The sequence below is a fragment of the Corvus cornix genome, chromosome Z (genome assembly GCF_000738735.6).
Source record: "Corvus cornix cornix isolate S_Up_H32 chromosome Z, ASM73873v5, whole genome shotgun sequence".
Classification (NCBI taxonomy): domain Eukaryota; kingdom Metazoa; phylum Chordata; class Aves; order Passeriformes; family Corvidae; genus Corvus; species Corvus cornix.
In genome coordinates, this window is record NC_046357.1 from 16,677,313 (window position 1) to 16,696,124 (window position 18,812).

Below are 18,812 nucleotides of genomic sequence, written 5' to 3' on the forward strand. Positions count from 1 at the left end.
TTTGTGTGGAAAGCTGTTGCAAAATATGATTGACTCCTGGGGCTTGAATTTTAGCCAGGTCTTGCTTGAGCAGTTCAGAGTAGTGGTCTTTCCCCTACTTCTGTGACTGCTGAAGGAGTGAGCTCTCTTGTACTTTTCTTCCTCTTCCTATTTTTTACTTCTCTTCTTTCAACTCTCATTCCCACTGCACTTTTGAACATTGAGGATGTGTGTGCCAGTGCATTTGTTAATTTGCTGAAGTGTCAGACTTTCTCTTGGTACGAGTAAATTCTGATGCTGGCTACATTAATATCATTTTCTCTGAAAAAAAAAATAGTTTCTGGGCTGTAAAGATCTGCTGCTGGGGATTCCAATGGCTGACATTACCTTAGCTGTTCAGAATTTTATGGAACTGGATTTTGAGATGGGATCAAAAGAAAGGACTCAGCCGTATCCTTTCTAATCCTTCTTTCTAGGCTAAATAATCGTAGTTTTTGATCTGTGCTGCCACCTGTAAATCTAACCATTATCTTGCCTTTCTTTGAATGTATCCTTTTAAGGTGAAATGAGAATGGGAGACTGGAGCCAAAGTTTAAAACACTCGAATGTTGCAAATTTGAGCTTTTTAATTTGTGTCAGCAGAGTCTTTTTAAATTGCTTTTGTAGAGGAATTTCTGAGAAGAATGAGTCATGTCCATGAATACCAAAGTGCTTTGTGAGTAAATGGGGGATTCTTGAGTGTGATCAGTCATTATTTTCAAAGACAACCAGTGTGGCACCTTCATGTTTTCAGTAAGGTCCTCCTGGCTTGGTGGTGAAAGTGGCACAGTTAGAGCAAATTTTATCTCTCCCTATGAGCAAAGTCCTTTCAAAAGAGGCAAAGAAGACTTTCTCTGAGCTTTTATTCCTGCAGGCTGCTCCTGAAGCAGTCATCAGCTTATGTAATGAAATGAGCAGTGACACGGTGAAGACACAGAAAGGTTCTTGTGCTCGTAGTCACTGCCAATGTCAGGACATATTAGCCTCTTCTGAGAAGGAGCAGTGCAGGGCCCGCTGGGACGTAGCCAGTTGACTGTTGAACATTAAGGACTTGCTAGACACCACACTTAGAATGATTATGAAGTTTTCTAGAGTGAGATACTTCAAGTGATACGCAGATTTTGAGAGCTCTCTCTGTCTTGGCATTTGACTGAATGGAGAGGATCATAACTCCTTAGCAGAGAGAGTGAATGTGTGTGTGCTTGCAAGCATTCACTTCTTTCCTAACTGATACACAGCCATAGTTCTGTGACTTCGGGGTTCCCAGTATGGAATGTACATCATAAATACTTCTCCCCTGATCACAGATGCCTGTACAGCTCACATATGAAATTTGCCTTTTGAGTGAGCAGAGGCATTGACTAAGTGATGTAGAATGGTTCATGAAAGTTTAATTTTTGTTTTCAGTGGCGAAAATTGGTATATATTTTGCATTCTTTCTTTCTTCAAATAAGATAAACATGGAGAAAGCTGGCTTCCTGTTGTATTTGCAAACAAATCTTCAAAAGCAATTTAGGTAGAAAGGTATCATAATGCCCTTATGTGCCCATGGGAGGGAGTGATTTCCCTTTCCAAATGAGAGACAAGATGGTTTTTGCTATTATATTAGTGTTTTTCTGGTCAAGATCACAGGCATGCCCAGAATGACTTGACTCTAGTAGCTGACAGCTACTACAACAGCCTTCAGACAGTCCTTTATCCCTTTTTGACAAAATGCTTCCCTCCTTGGATTCCTAAACTCTTTGTAGGGTGCTAGCAGTTTGGGATACTAGTCTTTTCTACTGTCTTTGATATGAAGTTGAAATTGATAAACTAAAATTGAAATTCTCTAACAAACTGCGAAAATGGGCATCAAAACAGAATGTTAATTTGGTCACAGAACTGGAAACCATTGCAGAAGTTTCAGTAAAGCTATTATAGTGTGTATGTGTATATCTGTTTTTTCTTACAGTTCTTAAGATCTTTGAAGGAAAACTTGCCTGTGGTTTGTATTACAAATCTTGTGTGTTTGGCCTCTTGGGTTGCCTTCTCTCCTGAAGATACTTCATATTTAACCAAATTGTTATCTGGCTTTAACATCAAAATCTTTTCTCTTTTTTTGTGTGTTACTTTAGAAGCAATTTTGTGCTGCAGTTTTCTTAATTGGTCAGGCAGTGAGACTGCAAATGAGATATCCCTAAGCTTGTCTGGAAATTACTTTGTGTTGATAGGTAAAGCATGCCCAGGATTATTGTATCACCAATCACACTTACCTTCTGTGCTTAAAAAGTCATTTGTAGCTATAAATTCATGCTGTGAAATCTAGTTTTGTATTTTTCTGGTTGCATATCATAAAATTTATCCATTGTGTAGCAATTTCAATTAGGTTTGGGGCCCATAGCTTTTTTTTGTTATTTTTTTCTAATGTGTACAAATGACACATGATACTTGAGTAAAATTTATCAAATTTTTGAATGCTGATCCTTGGACAAAAATTCTGTTTCTGTCTCTTTGGAGTGCTTCTTCATTTGGAATACCTGGTTTCGTTCCATGACATCTGTATGTTCTGGGCTTTGCATGATGGTCTTATCTTGGCCCTTGCTTGATTTACTTCCCCCCCCCCCCACCCCCCCCCCCCGGGCTGGCATGTTCCAGATGCCATTCTTTGCTTGGAATTGAAAACTTGTAGTTTTCAGGAATGGTCACCAAACTATTCTCATCTTTGCTGGCCAGTTGGCAGATTAATACCAGATTGGCATTTATGAAAAGATTAATGTTCCCAAGGAGTGTAGGACTGGTCAGTGAAGTTTTCAGTGTCTATATCTCTAGTTTAGTTTGTCTTCTGTCTTAACTAGCTGAGCCGCAATGTCCTTAATGCATTTCACATTTCTCTTGGTAAAAGCTCATTTTTTAAGATTTTAAAAAATAGAAGACATTGTCTTTAATTTGCTTTCTCAACTTTGCTTTCAGTCAGAAAGGGCTGAGTTCTGTCCCTAGTGTAGTGCTGATCTGAGTATTATCATCGCTCTTTTTGTACATGTCAGTTTTTCATTAAACAAAAGTTGAAGTGCTGTTGACTTGTGCAGTGCTTCAAAAATTCCACCTGGAGAGCATGAGTCCTGCTTACTCAGTGGAATGAGTCAGTGTCATCAGCAAACTCCTTTATCAATTCCTTCTTTAGATCAGGCAGAAATACTAGTATCAGCAGTGGACTTGGGACCATACAATAATAATTGGAACTGGTGAAATAGGAATTAATTTTAACCCTAAGGCAGATGTCCTAGGAGGGCTTTTTGTCAATATATTTGCATGATGAGTTTTTATTTTCCGAAAGAGGCGCCTGTAAAATAAAATATTTATTTAAATGCATCTAGAATTATATAGGCTTTGAATTGTTGGATTTAAAACAAATCTTGAACAAAGATGGTGCATGTCCTGTGGCACAAGGTAGGTGAATGTGAATTGCATGCAAGAAAATGTTGCAGACACTAAATGGAAGGAACAGTTCCACTGATTCATTGTCTTTGCTCTCAGCTGTCAGTCCTCTGTTTGATCCTGGAAGCAAGAACAGTGGAGCTGGACACCAGCATGTTGCTCAGTGGAGCAGTTGTGCCCTTTGTAGTTGTGCCTTCATTCTTTCACTGCTCTTTTCTGACCCAAGTGGGTGAACAGAGGGTGAAAATACTTTTGAGGAGCATTATATGAGCCTTGTAATGTTTTTGTGCAGCATCAGTGAAGCCCTCCATAGTTCTGCTAAAAATCATATGTTCTTTACTGCCAGAAGGCAAAGAAATAAGTATATAAAAAACCTCTCACTGAGCTATTTATAGGAAGTGACATAAATCCAGCATAATCTGATGACATTCTTGTATTCCTTTTCTCTAACTTCCTTTTGCCACCTCCTGTGAGTAACCGTCTTTTGTATTTCTCCTGCCCTTTATGGGCTGTCTCCTGCTTTGTGATACATAAACACATACTGCCACATTTCTTCTAAGATCACTTACTGTTCTCAGTCATTTACTGCACAAGATATGTGGCACAATATATTCATGTGTCTGGGAGTGTGACAACTTGCTGTGATCTGTGTTAAATACAAGCACAGCACGTGAATGTGATGCACACTGATACAAGCAACAAATCACAGAATCTAGAGATGAGTAAAGCCTGCTAGGTTTAGTCTGATTTCTCTAGTGCTCTGTTCTTTCATACTCTTTTTTTCTTATACTGTTGTTCAACTTTAGTGCTATTGGGTGCCAGCATAGCCCAGTGTTTGTTACCCCAAACCTTTTTCTCATGCAGCATCACTCCTTCAAGTTCCTGAGTAAGGTTCCTTCCTTCCATAGCATCTTGGAGATGGTACTTGTTCTCTCTTTCCTTTCCGGTTCCCTGCCCTGCTCTTGTTCCCTTACTGTCTTTGATCCATATGGTCATTGCAGTCTTCACTGTGGTTTTCAAATTGACTCTTTTTGTTTTTGCATCCTTCACTGATTATGTGAAGGAAGGTCATACATGCTGTAGTCATTTAGGTGGTTGCACTGGACTCGGAGGAAACAAATGGGCCATGGTAAGATATGAAAGCCTCGGTCTGCAGCCTGTGGCAAATGTACTGTGGCTGTTACTGCAAGGATGTGTAATGGATATTCCTCAAAAGTTTGTTGCCTGCTTAGCTAAGGAACGCAGAGGTGTTGTTGTGGGTCCAGAGTTGATACAAGTGGTTCTCTTTACCACGTTTCTTTAATGCTGCGTGCACAACCTTTTTGACAGCCTGTGAATGGAGGGGAAGGGGCCTAGGAACAGGTTGAACTCATCACACTTTCCCAGGCCAGGCCCAAGGTTGTAAGTGAGACCCTGCACATTTGACTATTAGAATGCTTTTACACTAAACCTGCGTCTTTTTTTCCCTGTATTTTAGAAACTTTATGATTAATAGTTTGATCCAAGCTTTCAAACTGGCCTAATTTAAAGAATTTGATTATGTGGTATTTGTTGTTTGTCTCCCTCTAGGTTTGTAGAGAAAAAGTGTGAGTTTCAGTATTTTTCTTTCCAACTTCATGCAGTCTGCTTGAGCAGATATGGGAAGGGCTGTGGGTTGATCTTGGAGTTGGGGAATACTGCTTGTCTGTAGTTCATCCTAGGGGAGTGACCCAGTTGTGGTACTTATGACTTTTCCACTGGAAGATCAAAACAAATCTGTGCCCTCTTAAGGGAAACCATGGTATCAAATGTATGGCTCAGTCCTTGAATGAAACATTCTGTTGAGAATATGAGTCTGATGGGACGAGTGGAAGGCTTAGTCTAATACTTATATATATATATATATTTCTTCTTTCCCTCCTCTTTCCTCTTCCTGTAAGATTGTTCCACTTAAAGGAAGTTAAAATTGGAGTTTTCGAAAAGTTGTATTGCTTTGGTCTCCTGTCACCTGTGTTGTGGCAACTGTTTCATCATCATTAAAGACTGAACTTTAAGAGCCTTCAGCAGCAGAAATCGCCTAAGTGCAGAGCAATAATATTTATTAGTCTAAGCTCATTACTTAATATTTTTGTGGAGCTTTTATAGAACCATGATTTCCATGCCACGTTTTCTAGCATAGTTACAGGATCATCTGTGCATAATGATCTTCTTGCCTACGTGATACCAGAATAATTGTTTTTACAGCCTGCTCTTAAGGTGCAGAATAAATGATCATTGTAAGCCTTTCTCACATTGTCATCTTTTAATCTTGATCCAATTATTTACACTGAGCAGCAAGATACAGGGTGCCATGCCCCAGACAGAAAGGAAAATTTACTCCTGCAGCTTTATATTTGAAAATCCTCAGAAAAGGACAAACTGTTTTGTTTGGAGAAAGCTAATAAGAAAAATGATTCTTTCCTGGACTTGTACTTGACCAGTAATGGTGAAAGGATTAGTTCATAGATTAAGAAACAGAAAAGTTTTCCAGATTTTCTTCCTGTCATGTCAGCTAAGCTCTCCCATGTGAGTTTTCTGTCTTCATGTTGTAAGTTTGTAAGTATCCCAGTGAATTTTCATTATGGCTGGAGGGAATCGGACTGGAAAAACCCGATTGTGGGGTTCAGGTCCTTACTTTGTTCTTCCATGCTGCCCATTAATGTGCCTGTGCTCTACTGAGACCAGTGTTTTTGGAAAAAAAAGAGATGTATTGCATAAAGTCTGCGCATCTTCCTGTGTAATATATTAGAATAAACATCATGAGGAACTAACCTGCTTAAGGGTGGAAGGGATGTTATCCATTTACCTGCAAAGTGGCGGAGGAGTTGGAAGTCAGGCACTGTGGTTATGGGCAAATATTTTATTTTTCTCAAATTCTTTTCAGGGTAAGTGAAGAAAAAGAAGTGACAGAAGAACGGCTGAAAGCTGAACAGGAGTCGTTTGAGAAGAAGATCAGACAGCTAGAGGAGCAGAATGAACTTATCATCAAGGAAAGGGAAGATATCCTTTAAAAATATGTGCAATGGCTCACTGAAATAAAAAGTGAAATAATTGTTCTATAATTCTATATGGCATAGAATAAATCTGCATGTGCTGCCATTCAAAAGCAATCAGAAAGATGACTTGTCAGCATGTGACACTGGTTCATTTGAGCTTAAAACTGCCATCCAGCTGTTCCTGTGATGTTGTTTTGCTATGAAATAGATATTTGTCAACTAGAAATGACAATAAGGAATTTACACATTAAAATATGATTATAGATTTTTATTTCTTTTTAATTAATTCTGTTAGGTGGCCGTAATTTAGGTCTAAGACTTGCATGATATTCCATTTCTCTCCATGTCCAGAGAAAGAGAATCTACACTAAATGCATATGAACTAAATATATGTACTAGGAGGTTTAGCGAGCTTAGACTTTTTGTTTGGTGTAGGGTTGGTTTGTTTGTTTGTAGAAACAGTTAGCAGTTTCTCTTTTCTTGCAGACTGTGACTTGCATTTCTTTAAGCTGCATATCTGTAGTCCCAATCCTGGAATATCACATGCGAGGTCACTATTGCAGGAATTGCAGTTTTTCTTTCTGTTGTGTGACACAGCTTTACAAAATCCTCTTACTCATTTCTCTTCCAAGTCTCTGATATTGGTGCTTTGTTGTTGAATTTCTCAGAGGGCTAAGGGTTGGCTACAGTGGGATAGGGAAGACACAGGGCTACAACTGCAGCAAAAGCAAATAGTGTGTGATTCATTGGGAGCTGCATTTCCAATAGGGAGGGTAGTAATGCTGTTTTAAAAAGCACGATGGAGCCCAGTATGCAGTACTATTTTCAGTCCTGAGCCATCCCATGTTCAAGTTAAAAATGAAGTTAGTGACAGAAAGAGGCTGTTCAAGCTCTGGGCCAGTGTTGATAATTCAGAAACTTAAACATGAATTTAGAGGAGGGTTCTTGAAAATTCAGGCAATCCTATTTCACAGTTTAGCACTGAGAGGCTTAACAAAAACAGTGCTTTCCTTATGATGGAACTTGCTTGGCTTAGGAAAGGCATTCAGTGATGTGTGGTCTCTCTCAGCAGGGCGTTGCCCCTGATGACCTAGAACATCCCTGGTAGCCCACTGGGACTTAATTTTTTAGGAAGAATTTTGTCTCTTTGTACTAAATAATATATTTATCAACAAATTTAGCTGGCCATGAACAGTTACTGGAAAATATTAGATCTGAGGTATTTCAAGAACCATTAGGTGTGACAACAGCTCTTTGACATTGATTTCACTGGAGCCAGTATTTTGTTGTATATTAGAGCTTGTGTATTCAGTGAACTCATGAATGTGGGTGGGATGCATGTTCCCAATTTTTTTGTAATTTATCCACACAAAGCTTTCACTAATTCATACAAAGCTTATTTGGCTACTGGAAAGTAGACATGCGTGCTTGTTTTATTGTTTGGAGTTTTTTCCCTTTATTTTTTTCTTTACCAGAAATAGATTGCACAAGCATGAATACTTTTCCAGAAGTCTGGTAGACATGGCAGAAGGTTAATGCATGCAATTTTACACTTCATAAAACTCTGTAAAACCTAGATATATAAAACAAGGTTATAATTTAAAACAATGTAATTTTAACTACTGCAATACTTGCCTATCATACATGAATGATTCAAGATCTTCAGTGTAATTCTGATCACTTAATTTTTTAAAGCTTGTTGCAGAGACAAGGAATAGTAGAAATTACTTGCTGATGCTGAATACAGATTATGGCTGTTTCAAGTAATACAGCAACTTGAAATTCTTTAAGTTCTTCTGGACTGTAGTGTCCACTTGCAAATAAGATATCAGGGATATAGTACCATAAGAAAAAATCTTCAAGTCTGTTAAAATCAATTTTACTTTTGTTCTTCCCTCTGCATAGCTAATTTGTTCTCTAAAAGATTACTTTCTTTACTGCAGTATTTAAAACTGCAGTAATAAATTGGTGCTTCTGATACAACTGCAGCTGTCCAGCAAAGTGCAATTTCAAATTGGTAAGGGTTTAGTTCAGTTAGCATGGGGATTGTGTTGGGTTTTTTTCAGCAACATGTATTTTGTTGTTTTGTTTTTTTTCCTTGAGACTCTTGGAGGAGAAGTATTGTTTGGTGCTTGAAATCCCAACTTTGAGGAAAATCCATCCTTACTTTGTTGTGGTTGCTTTTTTTCCCCCTGAGAAGCTGTGAGGACCCCCTCTATTCAAATTCGTTGCTGGTGAATTATGACAGAAGCTTTGGGGGTAGAGAAATGTGTGGTATGCAATGATCTCACTACAAAACTTTGAGTAACTTAGCAGTATTTAAAAACCAGTTTCTGTCTGCAGCCCAAGCTCACATTTGCTTTTGAACTTCTCAGTGCCGTCTGGGTATTATATATATAAGTAAAATATATATAAAATAGAAATAATATATGTATAATATATATTATATATAAATAATAATAATAAGATATAATAAAAATACAAATAAATATATATATAAACTATATTTATAATATAAAATTTCATGCAGATTTAGAAGTCAATTCTACCCTTCCTTAGCAGTTGAAACTTTGAAAATTGAGTACTTGGTACTAGGGCGTGCTGTTACTGGAGAACAACAGTGATGAGCATGCTGTCAACCACAAATAGTCCAGCCTGTTGTCAGGGTTGCCAAATAATTAGTCTAACAGAATTAAGGAAAATTAGGGATTCAAATATTTAGCTGGTCTACACCTTCTTCCTAAAGCGGTATTTAAGCCTATCATCTTATAATTTGGTCAAAAGTAGATATTTTGGCTTGGCTTGGTCTCATGACATTTATACTTCAGACTTAACTTCAAAAGAAACTTCATCCAAAGTGTTTCAGACAAAGTGTTCCAAAACCAAAAGAGTATCAAAACTTTGTTTTGCTTATAATAAACTCTTTTGCTTATAATAAACTGGAAAGATCTCCTAAGAACTGCTGCTGTTCTTAGGAGATGTGGTGTTAAGGTATGCATGCTGGGATGACATCTCTTGCTGTTTTTACTGAAATTTGCCCAATTGGGCTGAACTGGATAATTCAGTAACAGCTGCTCCCACTCTTTTGATGCCCTCTTACAACTATGAAGATGAGAAAGTGTGGGGAAAAAAAATCACTTTCTGAAAGTGAAGTTTATGTAAAAAATAAAGGGAAAAATGTAAATGGAGTGTGTATTGGAAAAGTGAGATCTAGAACCTGTCTGGAAGGAAGGATTTGGAAAAGGAGGTTGGGCTGGACATGATTGATGTGAAAGCAACAAAAGCCTGTGACTGATGGTATCAGAAATGTTTGGGATAAGCAGTGAGGGTTAGTAAGAGCCAGGATGGTGGAAGGTGACATAGGATCAGTTAGACAATTTTAAGGCAGCTGATGCAGGCAGGGATGTGTCTGTTCAGGGTATTTGAGCGCTCTCAGAACTTTTGTAACAGAATTTGGGAATAACCTCATGTGAGAAGAATTGCCATGTGTAACCTCCTTTGATGTCTTCTACAGCATCCACTCTTGGTATTTGTGTTCTGTTTGCTGCTGTATGGTGACTAAACTGCTTCTAGTGGCAGTCTAAATTCTGGCATTGGCTTTGGAGTGTGTGACTCGCAACTTCCTTGTTCTTATTTGTGTTATTTCATTTGCATTTTTACAGTAAGGGATGAGCAGTGTGTGCCATGTTATGCACTTAGACTACTTGTGCTGCTTCTTTTTCCACTTTAGCTAGGAGCTGCTAATAGAAAACCTTGTGACTTTTTTTTTCCCTGACATATTTTCAGGCATCTGTTATTAATTTAGGTCCCAAATATAATTTAATTTAACAATCAGGAAAATATCCTTTGTAAGATGCCCCAATACTGTCAAGATATGTGTCTTAGGAAAAAAGTTGTGATGGGATTATTAAGAAACAAATGCTACTGATATTTCATAGCTCAAAGAAATTATGTTGTGGTCTTTAGCTTTTCTTGTTATCACCATTAGGGATTTTTTTTCATGTAAATTTGATGGTGCTGCATAAATGAAGATGAAAAAGCAGCCTTAACATTTCTGTGAAGATTTATTAATAGGTGAAGCAGGAACTTCTTTTAAAAGAATTTAAAAATCGGTTATTGAATTCTAAGCTCTGCTTGAATTATTATTATGTAGTCAAAGAATAGGCAAATAAAGGGAAGAAGAGAGGCTATTTATTACGAATTTTTTTTTCTTTTTGTAGATTTAAACTAATCAGTTGTACTAAATTGCTGTTTTAATTTATATTTAGGATATAAACTTAAGCTGGGTTGCTTAAGCTTTTTGTTGGAATTATTTTCTGACTGAACATAGACTTACAAAATAGTTTGACCCTGAAATATCATCCAGGTCCAACCCCTGGACAGGGACGCCTTCCAGTAGACCGGCTTGCTGAAGACCCAGCCAAATTCACACTACAAATCCTGTATGATTTACTTGGTTAGTCTTAAAATTGATCACAGACTCTGTTTACATATGTCCTTAATATTATAGAACTACTTAATTAGTTGGTTTTGCATGCAGTTAACATGAATATTAGTTTAACTAAAACAGTTCATTTGCTTATAGTGTTAGTGAGACATAGAATATTAATTTGCTGGAAGAATAATGAGCTTTATAAGCATTATCTAGAGACTTTAATAAAATGCTTTTAGTTTTGCCATAGTACTGTTCATTACATTAGTCTTGCATACATAAATTAGGGCCACTTACATATTTTCTCCTTTTCCTATCTTACTGTGTTAATGTAAAATTAGTAGTATTTTTCAGAAGAAAAAGAGTTACTGACTTGCTTAATGCAAAGAACAAAATGGTAGAAAAGGAGGTATCAGAGTAAAGAATTTACTTGCTGCCTTATTTTCCCTATGATGTTAAATTTGATCTTCTGAAAATATCGGCTATTCTGCTTCCTTTCCTTTTTTAATTGGACTCACCAAGTTGTCGTCACAGGTGAGGGAACAAAGGTGGTCTTGCACAGAAAGGCTGTGGCCACGTGTTTTGTTGCATGTGTGGTCCCAGTGTCCTGCGTGGCAGATTCGTGTGTGTGTGCCTCCCAGATGCTGCTGTTGGCAAGGGGACAGTCTGCACTCAACATGACAGCACAGTGTCAGGGGGAGGTGGGGTGTGGACATTAACACTGGAGTTAAGCCATCTATATATGAAAATGGGTCCTTGCCTTGATGTGCCCCCTGCCACTCCCTTCCAAAAAAAAAACCAAAACAAACCAAAACAAAAAAACCCCCCAAAAAAACCCCCCCAAAAAAACCAAGAAGAAAATTTCTGTATAGAGGCAAATTTGCCATTTGCAGGAAGCTTGTGCTTTTGAAAGTCAGGCTATTTATTTAAAACTCAGTAACAATTTTGGAGATTAACTTTGGCTAAGTCTGTTCCTGATGGTATAGTTTCTGACAAGTTATGAACTGAGGGTCTGAAATGACCGTCATTATTTTTCTTTTATTTCTTAACTTGGCTCCCTCAGCTTATCATTTTATGTTTTTTCCCTTTCTATTTTTCATATGTGAATGCATACTATATATCTTCTTGTGCATCATAATTTGTTTGAAGGTGTGTGAGGAGAATGAAAAATTAGTATTTTGCTCCTTTCTTCCATTTTATCCAACTACTTCACTCTTTGAAGGTGTTTCTCTTACTGTTATTTCAGGTATCCTACTAGTAAATGTTTCTAAGCAACCATTGTGGTCTATGGAAAAGAAGCTGCACTTATTAAAAGGCCCTGAATATTTATATGCTATTCTGTAACTGCAGTATTGGTTAAATAATGTATGTATTTACAAACTTAAATGTAGAAGAATCAGTCAAGGACTACTGGGTAAATAAGATATTTTAAATTTTTCATGAACTTTTAAACTAAAGCAAGGTGAAACATACTGTAATGTTGAGTGTTCAAATGGATCAATGGTTGGAGATCCATTTGAAGCTTTCTGTGCTTAATCCCAGTTAGTTCCTTAGAGCCCAATCTAACCACACTGCCCATGTTATGAAAATACCCAGAATCAGCAGGCAGCGTCTAAGCAGTCAACAACTGCCTCTGTAGAATATGAGCTGGACAGGCTTTTTGCCCTCAAACTCTGCGTTCAGTGATGCAGGATTGTCCATGAGATTGTAGTGTCGGCATGGAAATACAGCTGTGGAATGGGAGATGCAGATTTGCTCTGTGTTTTATACTAAGGGTGGAATGGTGTTCTGTATGTGTCTGACTGAAGAGATGTTCCCACCTAACAGCTCTTGTATAGAATTCTGGAATTTCCCTGAGGTGAGTGTTGAGGGCCAGTAGCCTTCTCTCATCTCCCATGTTTCATAACGTTTTTACACTGGGATGATCTCTACCTGACTAGAGACTTGATGATTTTGAAACTCAGTAAGATCTGGAGTTCTGCTCTGCCAGATTGTTGATAGCCATGGGTAGCTATATGGTTCCCAGACAGTGTGTCTCCTAGCTCTGAGTATCTGAAGCACAGATTTATGGTATTATCTGTATTAACTGTGTGGTGGGCATGTCAGAACTGGATATGTCTAAACTGAACAGGAGACACCTGTCACTGGAAATGCACGTTCAGCCATGGCAATCTCCTATATCAGTATCAGGTATTTTAAGAAAAAAGAAGTGAAGCAGTTCAAGTAAAAAAAATTCTCTGTAGGAGTCAGGCTGGTCAGTTTAAGTGTCTCAGGTGAAAGACAGATCTTCCTGCTTTTTCCAGATACTTGTACTGAGCAGGCTACTTACCTGGCTGAATTTTACCCCGGTTCTGTGGTTATTGCTGAAACATTTGGCTTTAGACGTGTGAGCTTTCAAAGTGATGTTGGAGTTAAATTTTTTCTTTATGATATTTGGCTCATTTGAAAACAAAGACTGAGATCTTTTAAAAGGAGGCACAAATGGGAAAATGAGATCATTAATTGTTGAAGCTGGTACTGTAACAAATTGACTAGAAATGTGGATTCAGAGAAATTGATGTACTTTGTCCTTCTAAACTAAATGAATTCTCCATCTGCTTCAGCTTCTCAACTGTAATGAGGACGTAGGGCTGACTCTGCTATTGGTTTCTCTGTCTTCCTGCACTATTTTGGAAAGTTTAAACATTTCTTGCATAATTAAATACACTTTCAATAAATCAATCTCATAATAATTGTTGTTCAGGAGAGTTCATTATTCAGTTCAGTCTTTTAAATTACTGTTCTTCTTTAAAGGATTCTTCTGACGTAATGGCTTCTTCTAAATCCATTTGCCATGCTCTGGCTTGTAATTACTTTAGATTTGAAGAATAAAATGAATGGCTTTATTATTAATCAGTAGCAAATTTGTCTTACTGTTTTTAGAGTGGCCTTCACTCATGAAATAGTTTTAATGGTCTAGATAGCAAAACACTTCATACCTCTCTTTCAACAGAGATTTAGTGAAAGCAATCAGATAGTTTTGTGGGTTTTTTTTATTCCATCTCTCTCCCATCAAACATTTGTCACAGTGACTGTCATCATGTGTTTGCTGTTGTATTCTGTGAGCTGCTGGCCCTCTGAAAGCCTTGTTTTGCTGCCTGCTTTTAGATTGGAAATTTTTCAGGCTGGGATAGGCTTTATTTTTGCCTTGTGCTGTGCATTGCACTGAAGTGCGTTGCACTTAAGCGCATTGCACTTAAGCATAACTTTAATTTAACATTGGCTTTTACAGTGGACATTGGCCTGTAAGAACTTTGTCTCTCTTCAACCATGATGAAAACTGCATCTGTTCCTTAACCCCTCTCTGCTGATGTGGGATTTCATGGACCTTAGTGACAGTGCTTTTGTAGTCGAGAATTACAAGTCTATCTCCCCATAGCAAGGTGCCATCTTGTTTTACAGTAGTTGAGACTGGACAGGTAACTGTCTTACATGAATCTTTTCTGTTTGGCATCAGTTCTTTGTCCGTAGTCTCTTGTAAGGTTGCTCAAATCCATCCTTAATTTTAAACTGCCAGTCAATGCAAACTAATATAAATGCATTTTTAGCCTTGCTAAACTTCTTAGGATCTAGTGGATGTTACACTAATATCTCATTTCCATAGACTAAGAAAATGAAAGTGGGTTAGTTGTAGAGTTATAGACACTCAGTAAATCTCAGCTTTTAATTTCTTTAGGAATTCATTACTATAACAGCACTCTGGGTTTTGTTTCCCCTATCAGTTGTGATGTTTAACCAGGGCTGAGAATTTGGAGTAACGCTGAGGAATTGGAGAGAACATCGAAAGAGGAATGAATAGCATCCTTAAAGTCTTAATTCCATAGCTCTCTAGGAGGTTATTGAAAGCGTAAGTGTAAAACTGGGTGGAATTTATCCGGATACAAGAATTTCATTGAAGGCTTTTTACGTATACCTTTTATCCTTACTTCTGTTGGCATTACACCTTCTTTAGTCTAGTTTCAGGAGTTGTAATTTTTCATTTCACATTCACAGTTTTCAGTTCAGGTCCTAGTATGTATGTGTTTATTTAAATGCATTTTTAACTGTGGAAATGGTAAGCTTTTACTGATGGCAGTATGGTCACTTTCATTGCACTTATGGCAAGAGATTTGCATAAAATGTCATCCCCTTCTTGGGACAAAAAATACCCCAGGGTTTATAGCACAGGGAGTACAGTTGTAGTAATAAGGATTATGTTGCTGATAAGTTCCCCTCAAGGCCCAGTGATGGTAATACCCCTATATTTTGTCTTTAAAGAAAACTGCTGAGAGGCAATAATTTTTTTTTGTATGTGTCCCATTTTCATTAATGCATGGTAATTGATGGAGTTGCAGTGACTTGTAACAGTAATGAGTTCTAAACATAAGAATGCACTCCTTTCTAATAAGTGAGCACTGCTGGGGTTTAAAAGCGTACTAAATCAGTTGCTTTAGTATGAATTTATTAGTTTTTTTCAGCATTAGCTTTAATAGTAGTTATTTACATAAGCGTACATCCCATTAACCGCCATCAGGGCTGGAAAACATGCTGAACTGTTCATATTTTCATATAATTATTGAACATAATGGTATCATTTGCATTTCTAAACAGTGATGTTTCTGTCAGGCTTGGAAATAGTGTCTTTACGCAGTCCCTATTTCACATCCACTTATTTGACATCGTTAAATTTTATGCTAATGTGCTTCCCTAGAATGTCATCAGTAGGACAGATGCTTGCACTTTAATATACAAATCAGTGGTGCTTTTCCCTCCCCCCTCCCCTGAACTGCAAAAGAAATAAAAAAGCATATCTGCACTTTTTAGATATAATTTGTTTCATTCTAAAGAATCTGTAAGAAATGAAACTTGGCTTTCACCCCCGTTAGTCACTTCCGAATGTTGTAGTAATAGATACCTTCATTGTGAATGGTGGAAGACTGTCCTCTGCCTGAAGGAGGAAGAGTCTTCTAAAATTCAGGGCAATTATGTTAAAATAAAAATTGTAGCCTTGAGCTTGCCACCTGTGTAAGGCATGGAGCCTCACAGAGCAAGCTGCCTGGTCAGACAGTGGTGCATGGATTTCCTGGCAGCAGAGCATCACTGTAAAGGTTTAGGGAGGGAGCAGTTTCACCTGCTAGACTCTGTCAGCAGAAGTGCATTTTGAGTTGTACATTGTCAGGTTTTTGGTTTTACTCTTAAAATATTTTTTTCATTTTGCAGACAGGCAGAGGTATATGAGCTCTTGCTAGCTAAGTATGGATGGTAGTTGTTGTATGAACAGTGCTGACTTCTTAAAAAAAATACATAAGAACTTTGATACTTGTACTGAAATCAGCACTGAAAGCAGAGCATCAAAACCCTGAGCAACATTGCCAGTAATTGTAGGTTTGAATGTGGATATGATGGAATAAAAATAAGTATAATCAGCATCACCACCAAAACCACCCTGCTTTTCTTCCATTTGAAAATGAAATAAATATGTTGCATCTGGTTCTGTATGAACTTTATCTCAGGATGACTTCCTTACCATTGCAAGTAGAGTGCTAAAGGTAGAGCAGGTGAGTGCAACCTGCAGTATGCAGTTGAGATCACAGGAAAAAGTAACTACTGAGATACAGAATGTGTTGCTTATGAGCCAGACATGATCCATGTGAATGAGCCTGGAAATCCAGTGGCTCTCCAGCCCAGTTCTCTGCTTTTCCCTGATTTACCAGATGTGGCGTCGGGCAATTCTGCTGTTTTCTCTCCTACTCACCTATTTAAAAGTTTGTAGTACTTCTTGCTGGCCTTTGTGTGACATGAAGGTTAAATGTATGCATGTTGCTCAGTTACGGCACTTCATGGACACACTCTGAAAATTTTAAATAAAACCAAGAATTTTAAGGTCAAGGAAAAGACTGAGAGAGGTATATTACACAGGTTTGCCATTTTCATTGTTTTATACATAAAAATACACATTAAAGAATACCTTTCTTGGTCATGTCTTAGAAGAGGTTGGAAGGAGGCACCCAAGTAGAAAAAGGTACATGGAGTGAAATGAAAAGGTTTGTTTTATGCATAAAGGGCTTTGTGAGCAAACTGGAGATGTACTCTGATGGGTTCTGGGCTTGTGGTGTCTTTAATTATAGATGATTAACAATTTGCTAGTTGCTTTGCAGACAAGTATGGAGACAAAATCCCCTGCTGGGAAATGCTTGCAGTCTAAGACCTCATTCTGGTGGTGTGTGTAGAGATGTGTTTTTAGTCATGAGAAGTAGCAATATTAAAACAACAATAAAAATTTTGATGATATTGTCTCAGAAAGAACCATAGGATTTTTGAAGGGTTCCTATCAGAGTTTTGAGCTTGCAATAGGACACTCAACCATTTTGTAGCAAACAATTTGGAGCCAGGTGCTTTTTGGTACACCTTTTATTCAGGAATAAAATACAGATGCACCAATGTAGAGTAGCAAACTGGTGAGCTGTGCTAATTTCAGCTGTGAAGTATTGGGAAATTTAAAGAGAGCACCTCTGGCATTCAGAGCAGACTGTTGTGCTGCAGAGAGTCTGAGCTGACCTCTTGTCAATGTCTCATTTAAATCCTGAAAAGAAGACTCTAGGTAATTGGCAAATATCCTTATTTTAATATGCGGCCATAAAAAGGTAACGTATGATGATTTTTAACATCAGAAGATTAACATTTTACCTTTAAATAAAATATGATTAACTGGTACAGAATTAAAAGTAATAGAACTGAAATATTCAAACTATGACTCTGTGGTGTCAGCTTATGCATCAAGTGTGACAGTTTAAGTACTGAAGTGATTTAAAAAATGAGTCAGCTGAAGGATGTATATTCCAAGTAGTGAGAATAAAATCGAATAAAACAACTGTGGCTATCAAAACTTTCTCAAAACACCCTGGCTGAGTGAACCAGGAGACCAAAGTGTGGCATTGTTTACAGTGTCTGGGTCTTGCCCAGGTGCCAGGGCAGGTGCAGTGAGGGAGTAGTTGGCATGCTGCTGTAATGGCATCCTAATCTGTGATTTTAAGCCACCAGGTCATGATTATGCTTAAATTTAGTAGCCAGGCCAAGACTCTTCTTGGCTTCTGGATTCATCTACCTCCAGGAAGGTTCAAATATGATTGATTTAGCAATGTTTCAGCAGTTTGCAGTCAGCCAGGCTTTTTCTTACTGCTGTACAATTTCATTTCTCATGGATTGGCACATGTTTTGATACATGAAGCTGCATGTTTGCCATCTGAATTACTTGGTGTTACTGTTTGGAAACATGAAAATGCCAATGTCAAGGTTTGTCATTTGACTTCTGCATATTTTAAGTCCTTGTTAGTAAAAATGATGCTTTTTTCCCGCCCAAGTAGTTCTGTAAACTCAGCTTGGAATTTTACCATAAAGTGGCCCCTTGCTGTCTTCTGAAGTCCTGTAACTGAATTTTTAGAGTGCAATTTGGGCATTTAGTAGTCTTGTAGAGGTTGTTCTCGGCATGTTTGTTCACATTAAGCTGTGACACTTTGAAATTGTGTAGGAAGAACCAAGAGGAGGATGGCTTATTTCAAAATGCAAAAATAAAGAAGTGGTAGAGAAAATGTATTATGGTCACAAAGAGTGGCAGGTCTAATTTTGTTTACATCCAGAGAACAGAATACTGAAGTAAGTGTGTTGCTTTCAAATAGTTTCTTCAGAGAGTAGAATTTTAGTAATCATATAAAAATGCAAGCAAAGCATTTAACAGCCTTTATAATACATGAACTTTTCCAGAGTGGATTTCTTCATATTTCATTATCTTCAGGGAGAAGTTTTTGGTTTCTATAAATATTGCTGGACACATTGATGAAAGATCCTTAGATGATTTTAAAGATGTTACTCATCATCTCTTAATGGTGCAGAATAAGACTCAAGTGAGCACAGCTTTT

General features: G+C 37.7%; 1 protein-coding gene across 2 annotated transcripts in view; it reads left to right on the top strand.

Annotated features, from left to right (window-relative positions):
- KIAA1328 (KIAA1328 ortholog) overlaps positions 1-18,812 on the top strand; it is a 171,894-nt gene that overhangs the window by 12,124 nt on the left and 140,958 nt on the right. For both annotated transcript variants that reach the window (XM_039566615.1, XM_039566616.1), the window contains one exon: positions 6,335-6,450. In XM_039566615.1, the coding sequence (XP_039422549.1) occupies positions 6,335-6,450 (116 nt within the window). The remainder of the gene's footprint in view (positions 1-6,334; positions 6,451-18,812) is intronic.